Source organism: Sturnus vulgaris, chromosome 17 (assembly GCF_052056855.1).
Source record: "Sturnus vulgaris isolate bStuVul1 chromosome 17, bStuVul1.hap1, whole genome shotgun sequence".
Classification (NCBI taxonomy): domain Eukaryota; kingdom Metazoa; phylum Chordata; class Aves; order Passeriformes; family Sturnidae; genus Sturnus; species Sturnus vulgaris.
The window spans coordinates 14,026,862-14,046,578 of NC_142259.1; the positions used below are offsets into that span (position 1 = coordinate 14,026,862).

The following is a 19,717-nucleotide window of genomic DNA, read 5'->3' on the forward strand; positions in this document are numbered from 1 at the left end:
AGCCAGTGCTGCTCCAATGCTCAGGGAAAGCACAAGACCCAACCCCTGCATGCAGCACTGGTGCCAGGGAGCTGGGTGAGGCTCAGGGCTGCTTCACCTCCAGCCCGGGCCTGGTCCCCTTCCAGGCACAGTCATGGATCTCTGCACACCTGGCAAGGTGTGCCCCTGGGCTCAGACAAACCTGGCACAAACAGCAGTCAGATTGCACATTCCTTTTAATCTCTGGCTTGGGGTAATCAATCCCCCAACAAACACCCAGGAATCCCAGTTTCAGTCATACTTGAAGAATGGAGCAGTTTCCCAGGTGACCGATTGGTGATTGATGCCACAGCAGCAAAGAGCCAGCAGGGCTGTCACTCAGCACACCCATTCTGCAGGAATTCTGCTTTTGTGCTGGTTCTGCCATTCAGCACATCCATTCTTCAGGAATTCTGTCTCTGTGCAGAATTCTGTAACTGACAGGGCTGGGCTGAGGCTGCCTGGGCTCTTCACTGCCAGAAAGGTGCAGCTTTTAGGGCTGAGGAGGAAAGAGGGCTGGAGGAAGAGGCAGAAGACCTTGAGCAGGAGAGCTCACACTCCTCCACTGCTGTTCCCATTGATCCATAAAACCTGGAGGGAGCCACAGCTCCCCCTGCGCTGGTGCTGGTCCCAGAGTAAGACACTTGGAGCTGGGGCTGTGCTGTCCAGCCTCCCCTGCAATTCCTTTACTTCCTCATCACAGAGCTCCCAGTCTCAACAGAACCATTCCCAAGGCTGGGGCTCCCTGACAGGAAGATGCTCAGTGTTTGATTTGCAGTGGGATGCACTGCCACAAACCTGAGGTGATTTGGGATTTATCAACACACACAAGGCTCCAATTCACTGCTGCCTTGGGAGCTGCCTCCATCTCTGAGGGGTTCTTACATCAGCCTCTGGAGATGTGTTGGACAGGCCTGCAAGAGGCAGTGGGAGCCTGCCCTAGACCCTGCACTGCTGCCTGCCCTGCGTGGCACAGAGGCACTGTTTGGGACAAGCACTCAGTCCAATAAAACAGGAGTTGGGCAAAGCAAAAGCAAGCAAGAGGCCCTTGGGCAAAATACCCAGGGCAGCTGTGCCTGGTGCAGGAACCCTGAGGATCCTCAGGCACAAGGGAAAAGAGACATCAGGACAGCAGCAGCACGGAAAGGAGGGCTGGAGGGGCTGAGTGGAGCTGAGCTCTCCTCTTTAAGCTCCTCTTTAAGGGGAGAGGACTGAGGCACTGGATGAAGATAAAGGCTGATACTTGCCCATCCACTTTTCTCCTCTCATTCCTTAGGCTGTGTATGTCTCCAGAAATCATGCAGCATCAAGGAGCTCGGAAGTGGGAGCAGCACAAAGGCCTGTTATGGCACATTGACCCTTTGCTCTATGTCCCCTTGCCCTCAGGCCAGGCCCCAAGGGAACATCCAGAACCCTGCAGTCCCGGGAGTCACAGCTGGGCAGTGCCCAGGGCAAGGCCCCCTGAGCAGGCAGAGCAAGGGAATCCTTCTTCCTGGAAGGGGAATCACCAGAAGAAGCTGGGGCTGGCACCCAGGACCTTTGAGCAGCTGCATCACACAGTCCCTCCTCACAGCCTCCAGCACAACTTGGCAAGCACACTCTAAGGAGAAACCCCTGGGGCAGATCAGCTCTTCAGGCAGCAGAGAGGAGGGTGGGGCCATGGCTCCTCACACCAGGTAGGGCGTGTCCAGCACGGCCACCCCGGCAGCCACGCCGCCGTCGGCGTGCTCGATGGCCTTGGTGCGCAGCAGGTGACCGGCGGCCTCGTTCAGCACCAGCTCCTGGCCCTGCCTGCAAAGGACACGGAAACTGAGCCCCTGCAGAGCACCCAGCTCCTGCCATTTCTCTGGGGGCAGCAGGATGCACCTTCCCTGTCAGCACACAGGGCAGGGCAGAGCCCCAGGGAGCCCTGCAGTGGTGGCTGCACCAAACATTCTGCAAATGGGCAGTGCCAGGGGCTGCATGCTGCCAAAGCTCCTCTGTTCCCAAAACCGTGCAAAGGACTTTCATTTATACCCTATGGAAACGTGGCCTATAAGGGTTTTAAACAAAAGCAGCTCCTATTAGGGTTGAACAGGCATTGGGCCTTCAGGTATTTCAGAAATCACCAGGGCTTCAGAAAAATCAACATGCATCCAGAACCCAAGAAGTGCTCCCAGAAATCAGGGATGAGACACATCGATCCCAAGATCCCATTACACCAGTAAATGCCAGCACGAGCTCTATGGTTTTCCAGCAGCTCTTTTGGCAGAGGGTTCAGAGCAGCAGCTCAGCGTGTGCACATGCACTCAGAGCTGCTGCCAGGGACACAGACTGAATGGGCACATCTGTCCCCTGCCTCTGCCTGTCCCCAGACATCTGTCCTGTGGCTGTGCTTGGGCAGCACAGAGGGCAAAATGCCCCTGGCTCCATGCAGGAGCAGGGAACTGCCCTGGAACACAAGCACATTCCTCACCTGACATAGACACCAAAGATCCCAAGCTCAGAAATGCACTCGGACACTTGGAGGGGACTGTGAGCCCTCAGCAAGTAATTCAGTGCTGGCTGGGGTCTGATCTTATCCATCAAGATGTAGGAGGTTCTCTCAGGGCTGTCTTTGATCTTCTCCAGAACCTCCCTGAGCTCTTCACCATAGAGGTTGTTCCCTGGAAACAAAACCAGCACATCAAGCCCTTCCAGGACAGCAGAAGCCCCTGGCCCCAGCTATGTGGCCCTGGCAGCTGAAATAACCCAGCCCTTTTCTCCCCAGGTGCTACATGGGCTCCCCTCACCCAGCACCAGGGCCTTGGCAACTCCTCCAGAGCAACACTGCGTTAGTGGCAGGACTAGTCCCCATGGCTGTAAGTAGCCACAAGCCACCCTTTATCCCTCAACACAAGATCAGCAGCTGACACAGCTACTGCCTGTCTCAAATACAGCACAAACCACAATGGAAAGCCCCAGGGGCCCACCCTGCTCACACCTCCACAGCCCAGCTCACACCTCCACAGCCCAGCTCACACCTCCACAGCCCAGCTCATACCTCCACAGCCCAGCTCATACCTCCACCTTCACGCTGAGGCTTCAGCACGAAGCGGTCGGGGTCAGCGATGGCTGTGGCAGCTATTCTGTCACCCTCTTCACCCTGGCAGGAAAGGATGGAAAGAGGTGGACATCAGGAATAATTTCTCCATGTACAGGGTGGTTTCACACTGGAATGAGCTGGATGGAGTCACCAGCCCTGCAGGTGTTCAAGGAATGATGGGACATGGCACTCAGTGCTATGGTCTAGTTGATAATGTGGTCTTTGGTCAAGGGTTGGGCTCAATGATCTTGGCTTTTCCAACCTAAATGATTCTGCCAACAGCAAAGCATCACGGAAAGCAGGGTCTCCTCAGCAGATCCCTCTGAGCAGAGGCATCAACAAATTCCCCAAGGACCACAACAAAGCCCTCTCTTCTTTTGAACCGAAGAGCACAGGTGTGCTTGTCCATCCCTGCTCCCACTCACCTCGTCCAGGGAGTAGAGTCCTGCAAAGGTGGCTCTTATCCGAGTGACAGCCTCGGGGTGGCCTGGCAGCAGCTTCTCCAGCATGCCTGGCCGGCTGAGCTCCTGCTGCACCTTCTTGGTGCCTGCCAGCTGTGTGGCAATGTCGGGGCACTTCACTGCCCGGGACCTCTCCAGCAGCAGCCGTGCCTCCCAGTTCTGAGGCAGCAAAGGAGCAACCACCCCGTGAGGAAAAAAAAACACACAAAAGGTTTGCTCTGCTCTTTTCTGTGAAGTTACTGACATATGGTTTGTCTCCTCCCTGCCTGCTGGCAGGGACAGGGGGTGGGAGTAGCACTCCAGAGAAAAGCAGACATGAATTTCCCACCACCTCTGGGAGCAGCACAGTCAGATTAATCCACTGTGTGCTCCTTCCCCAGCTTGTCCAGTGCTGCCACCTTGAGACACCAACAAGTTCTGCTCTGTGCTATTATTTATTACCTGCAGCCTGATCGTGCAAAGGGAGCACAGACTTATCTGTAGACCAAGTCTGAAACCTTTAAGCAGGTGCTCATACCTGTGTTAACCCCTATTGTACAAAAGCAATTCAGTGTTGCACTAAGGGATCACTCCCTGGAGAAGAAAGCCACCCAGTTTTCTTACTGCAGGGTCACCCACCTGCTCTCTGGAGTCCCAGCTTCCCAATGCTCTCAGCCACACTGGGCAGGACCGACCCCACCCCAGACAGGGTAGCTGCCCCTGGGATTATTTTGAGCCCCTGGGCAGTGCCCAGCTGGTGGTTTCTGGGGCAGGGAAGTGGGTACTGACCTGCTGGTCGTAGACCTGGGGCACGTAGCCCTCTCTGTAATACACCACTGCGACCTCCTGGCCATCCCTGGAATGGAAACCAGAAGTGCTCACAGAGCCAGGCCCAGCCCTGCTTGATCCCAGCACCAAGGGGGGATCACAGCCCCTGGCTCCTCTCCACTGAACCACAGCTTGGCCTGTCCCAAGACACAGGGAGCTGACATCCAGCCTCTGCTCTAACCAAAGGCTCAATAATTCTGACACCCAGCTCAGCAGAGAGGTAAGCACCTCATTTTTAACAGCTTTTACCCCATTCTGGCCTGGAGGACTCAGCCTGGAGAAAAGGAGGCTCAGGAGGGACCTTCTGGTTCTGCACAACAGGAGGGGACAGCCAGGAGGGTTGGGCTCTGCTCCCAGGGAACAGGAACAGGAGGAGAGGGAACGGCCTCACCACAGGAGGTTTTAGATTGGAAATTAGGGAAAATCTCTTCACTGAAAGGGTGGTCAAGCACTAGGACAGGTGGCTCAGGGCAGTGGAGGGACTTGAGTATGTGAGGCTGTGGCACTTGAGGACATGTTCAGTGGTGCTGGGTTACAGGCTGAACTCAATCTCAGAGATCTTTTCCAGCTCTGTGATTCTTGAAGCTGGAGGGATCAAGGTTCTCCTCCTGTGGCAACTCAAGGTAGGACATCAATTCAACAACCTGAGAGGCATCAATCCACCCTGCTTGGGCTGGGCTGGCAGCACAGCTGTAGTACAACACACCCAAGCTTTAGCCTCAAAACTGTGCACTTGGTGTGGGAGCTGCTGGAAGGCAGACAGGAGGCATCCCACAGTGACAAGGGAGGATGCTCAAGGGAAGCACTTTCCCCTCAACTATCCAGCCATGACAAATACATTCATTAATTAAACACAGCACAGACCCAAACCATGGAAACCATGGAAAAATCAGCCTCACTACAGAAAAATCACTGTCACGAAACCACATCTTCCCTTAGGTTCACACAGCTCCCAGCACATTACCTGGAAATAGGACAAACGTCACACTTGGGACCAACTGGGAGGCTGTGATCCTCCCGTCCTGGTCTCCACAGGGAGCAGGCAAGACACTGAGTGAGTTCAAACCCAAGAGATCCCCAAAGGACATGGAGTGCTTCCTCCTCCAGCACTAACAACCAGCCCAGCTCCCACTGTCAGACTAGCACGTGAACAGTAAACAGGAAATGGCTCTGTGGAAGCCTCTCAAATGGCCTGGGCTGTTCAGAGCAGACCTTTGTGGTAAAGATCCCACAGAGCAATGAAGGTTGAAGCCTGAAGGAGGGAGATTATGATTGCAGCTGTAAGGGACTGATGTGTGTCTGTAAAACCTCAGCACTGTGAGCACAAAACCATCTCAGCTCCAAGAGAAAGCAGCAGCCTGGAGCATGGAAGAGAACTGCTATCTCAGACAGTCACTACTTACACTCAGCTCTGGCTGCAAGCTCTCCCTGGCAGCCCCATGTGCCCGAGGGCAGGCAGGAATGCACACCTGGGCTCATACTCACATGTACAGCCTCCTGCTGGCATCCAGAGAGCCCTGCTCAAACACATCCCGGAAACGCTTCCTCACCACACGGATATTCCTGCAACAGGAGGGCAAGAGTCACCATTTGGGCTGCAAATCATGGGTGGAATCGGTGACTGCAGCAAGGAGGACCTGCAGATTCCTGGATCACAAATAGCCTCAGGCTTCATGCAATGGAGCCAAAGAAATCCTACAACCCAAAAAACTCTCTGTTTAGGAACCCATCCTATGTTTCCCTTGATGTGCCAGCAGTTTGCTCAGCTTTCCATACCAGAAACTGAACCATCTCCTTTCTTTCCCATCCGAGGAAAATTCAAACTTTACCTGTTCCAAAGCTCATTTTCTACACAACGCTGATCAAAAATATTTCTCTGGACTTCTTCCACCAGAAACATCACCACAGCCCTGGAAGAGATACCAAGGACATCATTAAACCCATAAACACTCCACATGCTCCTAGCTGGATCACCAGCTTTCCATCTCTGTGATTCAGGCTCCCTGCACTGCTCCTGTTCATGTTCTCCTCCTCTGTCCTTACCTCGGGGACCCATAGAGCTCCCAGGCTTTGGCAATTCCCAAGGCCAGCCCCTTTGCTGGGTTGTTGGGCAGCAGGTGTGATGCCTCCTCAGACTTTCCCAGCACTTTCAACACCAATCTGTGGAACATAAATGCTGTAAATGCCAAACTGGACGAAGGGAGCAGCTTGGAGAGCACAGGGGCCATGCAGTGCAGCTGCTGCAGTGCCAGAGGTGCTGCTCACCTGTGCACGTCGGCGGTGTGGGAGGTGAGCCCCCCGAAGCTGGCAGCAATGGTGTTTATCTCTATCTGCCTCAGAGCTGCTTGGCCATCCAGCCCGCAGTCAAACATGTAATCCGAGCGATTGATGCCCAAAAACACAGTCTGGAACACAGGGAGGGGAGCTGGGGTTTCCTGTTGCCTTTAACTGAAAATCCTTTGATGACCTTGCTTCAAAATCCTCCCGGGGCAGATCCAGTCAGAGAATCCCAGAATGGTTTGGGTTAGAAGGGACTTCAAAGACCACCTCATCCCAGCCCCTGCAGTGGGCAGGGACACCTTCCACTAGACCAAGTTGCTCCAAGCCCTGTCCAACCTGGCCTTGAATATTTTCAGGGATAGGACAGCCACAGCTTGTCTGGGCAACCTGTGCCAGGGCCTCACCACCTGCCCAGTAAATTTCCTAATATCTCATCTAAACTTATTCAGTGTCAGTTTAAAGCCATTCCCTCTTGTCCTGTCACCCCCAGTTTGATAAAAACCACTGCAGGTCATACACCTCGATACTCTGGCCCCTGCCCAGGGCCTACAGCCCCCTCAGAGCTCCAGAGGAGTTGCCAACACTCCTGAGAGTAAAGGAGCTTCTGCAGGGATGGCCTGGCTGGTGCAGGTCCTAACAGGACACATGTCCCTGCACACTCTGAGCTCCCAGAGGACAAACCACATGAAATTCCCCCTTTCCAGGCCAGGCTGTTTCCAGCAGCACCAACCAAAGAGCTCAGCTGTTCAATAGGGCAGGGTCCTGAGCTCACCAGCTGTGACAAGACATTCCAGCACAGGGAGTGACCAGCCAGGGACAGCTCAGAGTCCACAGTGCCAAAGCTTGCTGCCAGAGCCCAGGCACCTTCACCACAATGCCAAGGGGCACAGACCACTGGGATCCCCTGCCAAGGTACCTGAGCCAAGCCTTCCTCCAAAACCTGCATATAGATTCTGAAGAGTCGAGCTGTGAAGTCGTCTACCTTGATGGTGCTAGAAAGAAACACAGACCACATCAGTCCCTGTTGCTGTCACAGAGGAACAAGGAAATCAATTCTTCTGCAGAAAAATCCCTTAGCAGGGGCATTCTCCAGCACAAAGAGCAGGGCTGGGGATCAACCAATTGCTGTAGCACTGTGAAACAGCTCCCCATGAATGCTCAGTGCAAAACCACAACATAAACCCAGTTTGCCAAGCACAGCCACACCACAAAAAGCCCTCCTGTGCAGAGGTGACTCACTGGCAGAGCAGAGATGGGACAAGTAAAGGCAAAGAAACGCAGCAGAATTCTGCAGGTTCAGGGAAGAAACCACAAGTCTCTCTGTGCCTGCACACACAGTTCAGAGAAGCTTCACAAGCTTCATCCAATCCCCCTGTCCTGTCAGGCTCCATATCTCACACACTGTGGCCCTGCTAGAGTAGATCTAGCTTTTCCTCAGGGCCCCAAATCCCTGAGCAGCACCTCCAGGGAGCTGCCCTGGCACAGGGCAGGCACTTGAGCACACACAAGCCCCAAGTGCTGCATTCTTTAGCCACAGGTACAAACATGTCCCCACAAGCTCTGACTGCAGCCAGCTCTGGAACAGGCACAAGCATTGGAACAGCTCCAAGGGGTCAGGCTTTAACAAAACAAAAGGATGCTGGAAAACAGCCTCCTCTGCTCTGTCCCAGTGCCAGAGGCAGCAGCACGTGCACAGGCAGCACAGAAGGGGCAGTGGGAAGGGAAGAGGGATTTATGGAAGCATCAGCCCCACAACTGTGAGAGACAAAGCCAGGTCTGGTCACCCCAGCCCAGGGCAGCAGCCATAGATAAACTCAGCAGAACCCAGGAGCCAGAGCTGGACAGTCCTCCTGTGGATCTCGTGGCTGGGAAAGAGGGGACAGGGGTGACTGATGAAGGGTGTGGGAACAGAACAGACACCTTCTTTCCATCACTGCTGCAAGCAGAGCTGGTGGTTACTGGACAGACACAGGCAGATGCAGAATAAGACTAACAGAGACTCTTAAATCCAGGACTCAAAGACTCCAGTGATTTACATGTAAGACCCAGGGGCCAAAAAGCTCACGAGTATGCATTCACAAGCCTGAAAAAGTGGCAAAGTTGAAGATCATTGCAGAGAATCAGGTCTTGGCCAGATGTCCCATCTTCTGGGGCCCAAGAAGACTTCAGAAAGGTAGAGATGCCAGAAGGGTGATAAAGCCTTTACATTTAAAATACTTCATTAAAATGCGACACGCAAAAAACGTTACCTGGCCAGAGTTTGCTCCAGGAATTCTTTGTTTCGACTGATGGCATCCACCAGCAGGTTAAAATCCTGCTGGACAGCATAGGCTTGTTCAAACAAGGCCCGTGGCACTGCGGACGGGAGCAGCGTGAAGGGCGCGTAATTCACCACCTGCAAGCAGAGAGGCAGCAGAGCAGTGAGGTCTGGGCAGATGAGGAGGAGCTAAGGAGGTGCTTCCTCGGCATCGAGTTTGGCTGAAGCCACCCCCAGCCCTGCTGGGCCTTGAGCCTGCTGATTCCTGACTGCCTCCCCCCGTCTCCCCCTACACTGGACAGAACTTCTCAGAGGCAGAGAAAAGGTCAATTTGCCAGTCCTGTCTGTCAGTTACTTCCTTTGATCCCTGCTCAGTGACTCCAGAGCCCAGGCTCATCCCACATCTCAGGCACGGGGTCACACTCAAAAGTCCATATATTACACCACAGAGCAGCTTCCAATTCACCTGGATTTCTACATTAAACAAGGGACACTGGCAGTGTGTTTGACTTCTCCTCCCAGGCTCCTCTTCCTCTCACCCTTTGAGATCACTCAGAACTCCTGACATCAAGGAGCAGTGCTGTGGTGAAGACCTCCCTCCTTGTACCCCTGCCAGCTGCCTGCTTGCCCCCAGGCTCTTCAGGGACCCTTCCCCGATGGTGACCCACCCCTCCTGAACAGGGCTACCTCTTCCTCTGAGACCCCTCATGGCATCCTGAGCCCTCCCACCCCAGCCATCCGCCAGGGATTGCACAGAGGCAAATCTCACATATCAGTCACCTCGACCCCTGCCACCTCACCCCAAGTATGGGACAAAGGCTGACTGTAGCTGGGAATATGCCAAAAGCAGAGGCCCCTCCGTGATACTCACCTCCGGTTCAAAGGTTCATATGGTGGTGAGAGGCTGGGAAAGGAATTAACTCCCAGCACCACAACAGGCAATTTCCTAAGCCTTCCCAGACCTACCCCTCTGCTTGGAAAAGGGGATCTGTATGGCAGGACTGTTCCTTGAGGAGCTGTAAGCTGCAGCCCCAGCGAAAGGAGAGCTGTTCCTAGGGGAGCCGCTCTTTGCCCAAGGCTCAGGGACCCCCGGTAGGACAGCGGCTCCTGTGTACTCACATCCGAGGAGTGGGGCTGCTCCCCGGTCCGCATCAGCACCCCCGCCAGCAGCGCCGCGTCCACCGCCACCGCCGCCGCCTCCCGCACGGCCGCCGCGTCCCGCAGCACGTCCTGCCAGCCCGCGGCCATGGCAGCGCTGCGGGCACAGCACACGCGGGCTCACCGCCGATCCCACCCGGACCCCCGGGCCCTGGCTGTCCCCAGCCCCTGTGCCCTGACCCCCGGGCTCTGCTGTCCCCAGCCCCTGTGCCCTGACCCCCGGGCCCTGGCTGTCCCCAGCCCCTGTGCCCTGACCCCCGGGCTCTGCTGTCCCCAGCTCCTGTGCCCTGATCCCGGCTGTCCCTGGCCCCTGTCCCCTCGCCGGCCCCCGGTCCCCAGACCGGCAGTGCGCCCGAACCCCCGACCCTGGTCCCTTCCTGGTTCCCGCTCCCTGAGCCCCAGCCCTTGGCACATCGCTGTCCCCAAGCCCTCTATCCCTCTCCGGCCCCCAGGCCCTCTCCGATCCCCGGTTTCAGACTCCTCGCCCTCTCCAACGCTGCCTGTCCCTCCGCAGTCACCGGACCGCCACTGACACCAGTCCCTCCAGGCGCCCCCGTTCCCTCCCGGCCCCGGCCCTTCACTGACCCCCGTTCCCTCCCGACCCCAGCCCCGCATTAACCCCCGTTCTCTCCCAGCCCCGGCTCCTCACTGACCCCCGTTCCCTCCCGGCCCCTCACTGACCCCCGTTCCCTCCCGACCCCAGCCCCGCACTAACCCCCGGTCCGTCCCAGTCCGGTTCCGCCGCCGACCCTGCTCCGTGCGGGCGCTGCGGACCGCCCCGTGATTGGACAGGACCCACCCCTCTCCCCGCCCCTAGGGCTGAGTGGCAGCTCAATGAACCAATCAGCGTGCCGGACACGCCCCCTGCGCGATGCCGAGCACCGGGGGCGGGAGGAGGAGGAGCCGCGTCGGGAGCGCGCGGTGCGCACGCGCTGGGCTGTGTCCCCGCTGTGTGACGTCATGTCGCGACATCAAGAGGGCGACGAAGGCGCTGGGCCCGCTAGCCCGCGTGAAATCCGAGCGCTGCATGCAGGGGCCGGAGCTGCTGGGAGCCCAGAGCGATGAGAATGGTTGGCGATGTTCCTAGTGGCCCTTTCCAGCACCAGCGATCCTGAAATTCCGTGAAAAACCCTCCACGGTACCGGAGCTGCGTTACCTGCTGCTCTCATGGAGCTGAAATTCACCCTTGGCAGGCAGGGGAAGACAGAGGAAACGCAGACCTGCCTTAGGAAATGAAAGGAATTTGAAATAACTTTATGTTTTCCGTTTCTTCCCCTCTTCCTCAGGTTCCTCAGGGGACAGGCTGGCTTTCTGCCCTCCTGCCACACAGAGACAAGGCTGTGGCTCTTTGGGGACAACTGGGAAAAGCAGATCTCAAGAACCCTTTCATGTATAGGACGTTCATTTCCTAGCCACAGGGCTTGAAATGACAATGTGGGAAATCAAGAGGGTTAATTTGTATTAGGAACAAGCAAAATTTAAATGTAAGTAAATCAAACCCAAGCCAGTCCTTTCTACTTTTTTGTTTCAATATACAAAGGAACAGTTAGGACTGACTGTCCTCTGAAAAAGTGTAATGAAATGGAACAACTCTGTGTTGGTACCTCCAACAGGTAGGTTGTTATTTCATTGGGCCTTATGTAAATACATTTTGAGAGTTGTTATTTCTTAGACCCTTCTGTAAATATGTTCTATAGATTGTTGTTGTAATAATGATTCTTATAATGTAAATAAATCTATGGTTTTTATTGCTCTTCTGTAAATAAATAGTCCTTGTTTGTCTCTTTGCATCTCCTTTGGGAACAGTTGTGGTTTCCACTTGCTCTGGGTTCCTCGGGCTGGAGGTCCCTGGGGGTGCTGACATAGCCACCCCAGGGCTGGGGGTCCCTGTGCACAGGGGGTCCCACTGACGCCACTCCCAGCCCTGGGCACTGCTCATGTTCCTGGGCTGCTGCAGAGCGGTGTCCCCAGGAGCAAAGCTGTCCCCAGCAGAGAGGGGGCTCTGACAGCAGCAATGCCACCAAAGCAGGCAGGAAAACTTCTGCCACCCTGCTGGAGCCACAGGGACTCCTGGCATCAGGCCACAGAGATGCAAAATCCACGTTTATTCTCTGAAGGCCATGACAGCCTTGGGAATTGCTGGAGCCAGGATCTGGGGAGCAGCTTTTGCAGCTGCAGGAGCTGATGTTTAAGGCTTGGAGCATCCAAAACCTCTGGCCTTCGCTTCCCCCGCTGCTTTGCATTGCCCTGTGTCCGGATTGTTCAGGAGACAAAAGCGAAGCGCGGGGATGCTCGCCCTGCCCGCCTTCCTGCTGCTGGCAGCGGCCACTGGAGGGGGCAGCGCAGGCTGTGCTGGGCAGGCCCGGGGGGCTCTGAGCCCCGTGGGTGCCGGTGCCTGCCGGTGGCCGCAGGGTCGGTGTGGGGAGCGCTGGGCGCTGGCAGAGTCCCGGCGGGATGCGATGCCGGCAGGGGCAGGGCTGCGGGATCGCGGCGGCGGGGCCCGGGGCTCCCACAGGAGCCGAGGCCACTCCGCAACAAGCCCGTGGCCAACAGGTGCCCGAACTCAGCCTCCCCTTCCCAGGCAGCTTCCCCCAGAGCCCCGCGCTCCCCGAGCATCCCTGGGGCAGGCACGGAGCTCCCCGGCAGCCCCTGCCCGGAGCAGCCTGGGGGTAGCGGGGGCTCGGCTCGGCTCGGCCGGCGCTGGAGGCTCCAGGGGCTGCGGCAGCTCCATCCCTGTCCCCCCGCGGCTCTGCCCCGCTCCTCTGCCGAGCAGCCACGCACAGCGTTCGCTCCTGGGCCACTAGAGCCCAGGGATGGGCACCCAGGGATGGGCACCCAGGGATGGGGACCCGGGATGGGGACCCGGGATGGGCACCCAGGGATGGGCACCCAGGGATGGGCACCATCCCTGGAGAGTTCATCACTGTTGGACAGGCTGGGACATGACTGGCTCTTTATCCTACTGCCTGTGCCAGGAGTTGTCCAGGTCATGTCGAGCCTTTTAGCTCTGTTCTTATGAAGAAATGAAGCTCTGTAGTTACAGCTCTCCTGGGAGGTTGGAGAGGGACATGGGCATGGAAGTGACAGGGACATGGAATGAAATTAACTTTATGGAATGAACATGGAATGAAATTAACTTTAAGGTCTCCCCCAATCCAAAGCATTCTATAAACACCCACCCTGTTTGTTTCCTGGGCACAGGAGTCCTGCTCTTTCTCTTTCCTCTCTGCTGCCCCATCTGTCAGTAAATGTGATTTACACCTTAATTAATTCAGATCCAGGCCGTGAATTTGGCAACTGGTAATCCAATTTTATTTCTGCCCTGGACCAGGATCCAGCTCAGACCCCACCAGAAGTTAGGAACACATTTTAGTAAGGGTGTAGAAGGACAAAGTTTTCTTAAATAGAAGCATTTCCCTTCTCAATCCCCAGTCCTGTTCAGGGTTCTGCATCTCCCCTACCTGATGTTTGCTCTGAGAAAGGGCATAAAAAGCTTCGATTTCCAAATAAAACATTGCAAAAATAGTCCAATTTCATTGCAAAAAGCTGGAGGAAAAGCTCTGCTCTTTCCTTGGAAGTTCCTGGAATGAATGTACCCTGCTCAGAATAGGAGAAGTATTTTATAGAGCTGTGACTTGCCTTTTCTGATTGTTTTCTCAATTCACTCTGGAGAATGAGATTTTTTTCAGAGTAATCCAGTAGCCCGAGGAGGATTTGTACATGCAGATTGCTCATAATCTCTGCTACAGGGTCAGAGAGCTGCAATGCAGCTCAGAGGAGGTTGAATCATAAAAAAATATGGTAGACATGGTAAGTATTTGGCATGTTCCATACAACAAAAGATGAACAACAGCAACTGGGCCATTATCTTTATTTGCTAAAAATAGAGCCCCGCAAAGTTTAAAGAAAAGCATTTTATATCTGTAAACCTTCAAGATGGGCTTTGTGCTGTCGCATCCCCTTTCAAAGGCTGCCCTGCGCTCAGACAATTGAAACTCGAGACAACATCAGGCACAGCGGGGTGGGGGAATGAATATCTGTGCCATGACCGTGCTGTCCTCCCTCAGCCGAGCCTGGCACGGCAGTGGGAGCTCTGCAGCTGGTCCATCCCCCTGGCACCCGCATCCTGCGCCCGGGATGCCCACGGCACATCCCAGGTGGCCCAGCCACCTGGGCAGGGCACCCAGGGCATGGCCAGAGGAGGCAGCAGCTCTCTTGCCCACACCGGTGCCGAGCTCTGCACGGGCATTTGATACCCTGCAGCTGCCGCTGGGTGCAGGGCTGGGCGCTGCCTGCCCCTCCACGCCTGCAAGGAGCTGCTCATCACTCGCACACTCGCTTCTCTGGTACCCTATAACGAGGAAAAAAAAAAAAAATCCAAAGCCCCTTTGGGTTCTCCTTTGTATTTCCAGCTGCAGAGAAATCAACTTAGCCCAGTCTGACGTTTTAGGCAGCTCTGTTTTACCTCGGGATATTTGGGCATCAATGCAGAAACCAGTGAATTTGTGATAGAGCAGCCCTAAAGCCACGGCAGCAGGAGATGATGTGATGCCCACCACCAGACCCATAAAGACAGGTTTTTCAAGAACCTTTCAATGTAGTTACAGATTCCGCTTTTGTTGCTAATATTGTTAAAATAATAGACGGATCAGTTTTAAAAGATGTTAGTAATGATATTCTGTATCGTTATCTTACATGTCTTATACAACAGAGAACTAACAAATTATTTCGTTTCCCATATTAGGGCACATTTCTCGCTTCCAGGATTCTTAGCAGAAGGAAATGCAAGAGCAGATAAATTGACAATCACTGTTAAAAGTACTTTGCCTAACGATAATAGGGCTATTTTCTCATTGGGATATAATAATAAAAATAAATAAGGCTATTTTCATGGAAGAGAGTTCAGAGGTCTCCTCGGCTAGCCAAACCTCTTGCTGGCTCGTCATCCACAAGAAAAAGCAAGACAGCTCTGGAACCCTGGCTTTCCTGCGGTATAAGCACCAGCTTCAGCCAGGGCGTGACAGAAATCTATTGTCTCTAAGACTGTATTTCGATGCAAAATGCTCTGGTAAAGCCAGCATTTCTCCTCTCCCCCACGTGCGGCTATTGTTTGAAGTGCAGAACAATTGAAGGGTGCTCTCATGGGCTAAAGATAGAATGGCAGCTGGTGCTGTCCTTTTCCCTGTAACTGAGAATAAAACAATGCCCGAGTATTGTCTGCATTGCTGGAGCGGTGACATTGGACTCTCTGCCAAGGGAGCATCTAAAAGATCAATGAAACCCGGGTTTATTTATAAGCGAGTAGTGTCATTTCTTCCCCAAAGTAATTTCACTTCCTCGGCTTTTCCAGCGGACCCCGTGTGCCATGAAGTGGCCGTGGAGTGAGGCATAAATATCCCGAGCCTGGCTGCCAGAGGGGCAGAGCACCGGGGGTGCCAGGCTGCGCCTTTGCTGCCCGAGTTGTGCACCAGGGTGGGCACCAGCCATGGATGCGGATGGAGCAGGGAGAACGTGCAGGGACCCAGCAGCTGCTCCTGGGACCAGATCCCCACCAGCAGCAGCGCTTAAACCCTCGGGGAGCTTTTATGATATCCCGAGGAGGAAGGGACACAGCGGGTTCATCAAAACCCAGCTCCTGTCCCTGCCCAGACCCCCCAAGAGCCCCACCCTGTCCATCCCTGGCAGCGCTGTCCAAACGCTCCTGGAGCTCTGGCAGCCTCGGGGCCGTGCCCGTTCCCTGGGGAGCCTGGGCAGTGCCAGCACCCTCGGGGGGAGGGAAGAACCTTCCCTGATATCCAGCCTGAGCCTCCCTGGCACAGCTCCAGCCATCCCCTGGCTCCTGTCACTGTCACAGAGAGCAGAGATCAGTGCCTGTCCCTCTGCTGCCCCTCAGGATGGAGTTGCACATTTGTAGGGAGGGTTATTTCACTTACCAGCCACCAAGCAGGTGGGAGCACAGACTGTGTGTGTGTGTGTGTGTCCAGCTCAGCTGCTGTGCTGGGTGCTCAGGAAAACCCTGAGCCCAAAAGCCACGGGACAGAGCCTTGTTTAGAGACAAGGGATGGTTTATAGGGGAAAGCTGCTGTCTGCAGTCCAGTCTAGAGACTGGATACCTGGAACCATTCAGTGTGTCATTCATTGAACAGAAAAGCCCATCTTGGCTGATGTGCCATAGTGAGGTGAGAAGTGTCGTGATGTGAGGACATGCAGGAATTTTCTTCCCTCCTGGGTCTTGAGGAAGGTCCAATCTGAGCAGTTCCCATAAAGAGCTCCCATGCCTGTTGCCACTCCACTTTGAACAATTGTTCCCTGCCGTGAGAGGGACTGAGCTCGTTCTCGTGTGGGGACTGATGATCCAGAGCAGAGGGGAGGCTCCCTGTGGAGTGGGGGAGAAGGTGCAAAAGGGATGGAGATAGCAAGGGGCTGGGATTGGGTCGTCCCAGGAACCGGTTTTGTGGGCTTGGTGTCTATGTGCAGGGCAACACTCACCCAAAATCCTCCAAAAATCTCCTGAATCTGCTCCCAGATCTCAAAGCAGATGAAAACTGGTGCAAAACCAGAGCAGCTGGGGCACTGCAGGGGCAGACCATGGCCACAGTGTCAGAACTGCAGCCCAGCTCTGGTTCTGACCAGCCTCTGCCCCTCCCTTACAGCCTCCAAGGCAGCTGCTGGTAATGATGTTCCAGGGCCTGTCCTGGCAGGCCAGGTGCAATTAAGGTGCTATTAAATATTCAGGTGATCAGGGCAAGATTCTCTTTACTCTCATTATTTTGAAGTGCATTGCCAAAACCTCACTGAAGGCTCACACATTCCTGTAATTCTGCCGTGTTCAGTACAACCTTCATTTCTACCCAGATGTTTTATCATGGCGATCCCCAGAAGAAAACCCTCAGAACCTCAAAACTGGAAAATTCAAGGAGAACAAACAAAACCTCTTCAATTTTCCCAGTCTCCAGTGACCTCACTCTCTCCATGCCTGCGTGTGACCTTGCTTGCTAACTCTATACACTAATTTCTCATTCCATGTCTCTTCTCGCTCCTGATATTAATTTTGGAGGCTCCCTATGTGAAGGGTCAGCCACCAACATGCCTGTGCTGCCCAGGGCTCATGCATGGCGAGGTGGGAACCACTGCAGGAAGGTGCTCACATGGCAGCAGCAGCTTTGTGTGTGCATGAAGGGTTAGAGAGGCATCACTGCCAGCCAAAGGACATCCAGCTCAGCAGGGGTACAGCACTGTCCCCAGGCTGGGACACCCAGGCAGTACCCGTGGTGGGAAGTGCCCAGGGAGCTGTGAGATGAGGGCACCCAGTGCCAACCCCTTCCTAAACCTCACAGGAGCACCTTAACATCAGGATGCCAGCAGCAGCGTTTCTGCTGTCCCCATCTCCTGCTCACTTTGAGGGGGCTGTGCTGGGCTGGTGGCTGCTCTCTCTGTCACCCCGGTGGGACAGGGCTGGGGGGGGTTGCCTTGGAGGGAGCCTTGCACAGGCAGGCTGAGCTGGAGGGATGTGATGGGTCTGGCAGCACTGGGCTGTCACCTCCTGCCTTGCTGCAAGCAGACATCTCCACTCCATGGAAATATGCCTGAAATAGCCTCTCTGCAGATTGTCTTTATCTAATCAGTCGCCTTCACACCCCCCTCCAGTGCATTTCAGGGAGCTGATAGTGGAGATATGTTAAGTATGGAAACCTCTAGCTAGCTGCCTGACACGGAGAGTAATTCTCCTTCCTGCCACTTATCAGAGCCTGCTAATGGGAAACATTCCTCCTGGGGGTCAGGGGGCAGCCAGGGGATTTCTCTGGAGAGGGTGGCTGAGCCCTTGGCACCCTCTTGGCTCTCCAGGGCTGGGTAGGAGCTGGTGTGACCACAAAATGTTCACTGAAGGGGCAGCTCTGCTGTCTGGTGCTGGTGGTGTCCTGTCCCATGGGGAGAGGCTTGTCCAGCCCTCGGGGGCTTGGCTGAGGAGCCCCATCCCTTTCCATCACATCATGGGGCACCAACACCAAGCACGGAGCTCAGGGGAAAGAACAGGGGTGTCTCAGTGGTCAGGGGAGATGATGTCACTGCTGAGGGTGGGCATGCAGGGCTGGGGCATCATTTGGGCAGGCTGTTCACTCTGGGCAAGAACAACCTAAAGAAAATTCCCCTCTGCTCAGGCTGAAGCCATGAGTTCCTCGTTGTGCCCACGGGATTTTGTGGGAGGTCCACAGGATCCTACTGCCCTGTCCCAGCTGCTGAGCAGGGCACAGCTCAGGCCTTGCCAGCCATACAAGGATGAGCTCCCCACCATCCAGAAAAACACATCACAAACACCAGTGCCAAAAACACCCAAACCTGGCGGAAGAACCCTTCAGCAGCTGCTGGAGTGACCAATTCACATTTCCCCTTCTACAGATCTGTTTGGCCTTTGATGGACCCTGCTGGAACCTCTTCAAAGAGGGAGAGAAATCAGGGTGAACAGAAGGAACTGCAGGAGGAATCTCCGAAAATAAAATTGCTTTAAAGATAAGGCAGGGGAGGGGGTGAGCAGAGTGTGGGGCGAGTACATGCCCTGAGAAGAATGTGTGAGGCTGGGCCAGCTGGTGGGCCTGGGCCAAGGTCCCATCCCACTGCCACGGCGCTTGTGGCAAAGGTACTTGGCACAGGACCCACCAAAGCCTCAGGTCCCTCCAGGGAGTGGGTGGAAATCTGACTCTGAGCCCAGGATGGAGAGGCAGAAGACCACCAGGGTAACCTCAGAGGGACATGTAGTCCTCCAGAGCCTGTGGCTCTTCAGGATGCTGGAACTCTGCCATCTTGGCGAGACTGGGCATGCCATGGTCAAGAAGGACCTCAGGACTGGTGTCCCCCTGGTGTCCCCTGGGGGGTTGCAGCAAATGCTTTGGTGGAGTCCAGCTCTGCACCAGCTGCTCCCAAATCCAGATGAGGACCTGCACTCCTGAACTCTAACCTGCTGAGGAGTGCCAACATGGGACATGGAGATGGGGCCCTGCACCCCATTTTATCCTGATGTACCCAAAGTCCTTGTTCGTGCTAGAGATTCCTCTCTCTGGGAGCATTTCAGCTCTTGGGGGAGTCTGGCACCATGCAAAGCACTGACATTGCACTGCACTGCCAGTGAAGGTGACATCAACCCAGCCCTGAGCCCAGGCATCCTCCCTGCTGGGGCTCAACCACAGGGGATGGGTCTGGGGTCCTCCTCCACCCCATGAATCTGCCAGACTTCTCTCCAAAGCAGGGTGGGAGGGCAGGGACCTTTCTGTTGGGGGCACAGAGATGATGGCACTGGGAATCCAGCCTGGGTGGGGATAGCAGAAAACTTGTGTGCTGGATGGAAAGACTGACCATGGCTGGGGCTCTGATTCAGGGCAGCTGCTGGGGCTGCAAAAAATCTCTCTGCAGCCTCGGCTGTGTGCCCAGGCTGAAGCCACATGCCCAAAGCAGCCTCTGGTGCTGCTATTCTGGCTGTGACAGAGCCTGTGCCACATCCAGCCTGGGCACAGCACTGCACAGCTGATCCTTCACCACTCCCTGCCTCAGTTTCCCCCGCTGTCATGAGGGTAGAGCAGCCCCAAGTTACTTTGGGGTGTGAGAGGTGCTGAATGGGAAACATCAAAGCCTGCAGCCACTGGCCCTGGCTCTCCATGGTAGAAACCTCATTGCACTTTG

General features: G+C 55.1%; 1 protein-coding gene across 1 annotated transcript; it reads right to left on the reverse strand.

Annotated features, from left to right (window-relative positions):
• Positions 1-197: 197 nt before the first annotated feature.
• GSS (glutathione synthetase) lies at positions 198-10,837 on the reverse strand. The gene is made up of 13 exons (XM_088175146.1): positions 10,761-10,837; positions 10,007-10,142; positions 8,880-9,025; positions 7,547-7,622; positions 6,616-6,755; positions 6,394-6,510; positions 6,180-6,260; positions 5,836-5,913; positions 4,312-4,378; positions 3,508-3,702; positions 3,061-3,142; positions 2,474-2,663; positions 198-1,809 (listed from the first exon to the last, which is right to left on the reverse strand). The coding sequence occupies exons 2-13, from the start codon at positions 10,133-10,135 to the stop codon at positions 1,686-1,688; spliced, it is 1,425 nt and encodes a 474-aa protein (XP_088031272.1). The 5' UTR covers positions 10,136-10,142; positions 10,761-10,837; the 3' UTR covers positions 198-1,685.
• Between the last annotated feature and the right edge of the window lie 8,880 nt (positions 10,838-19,717).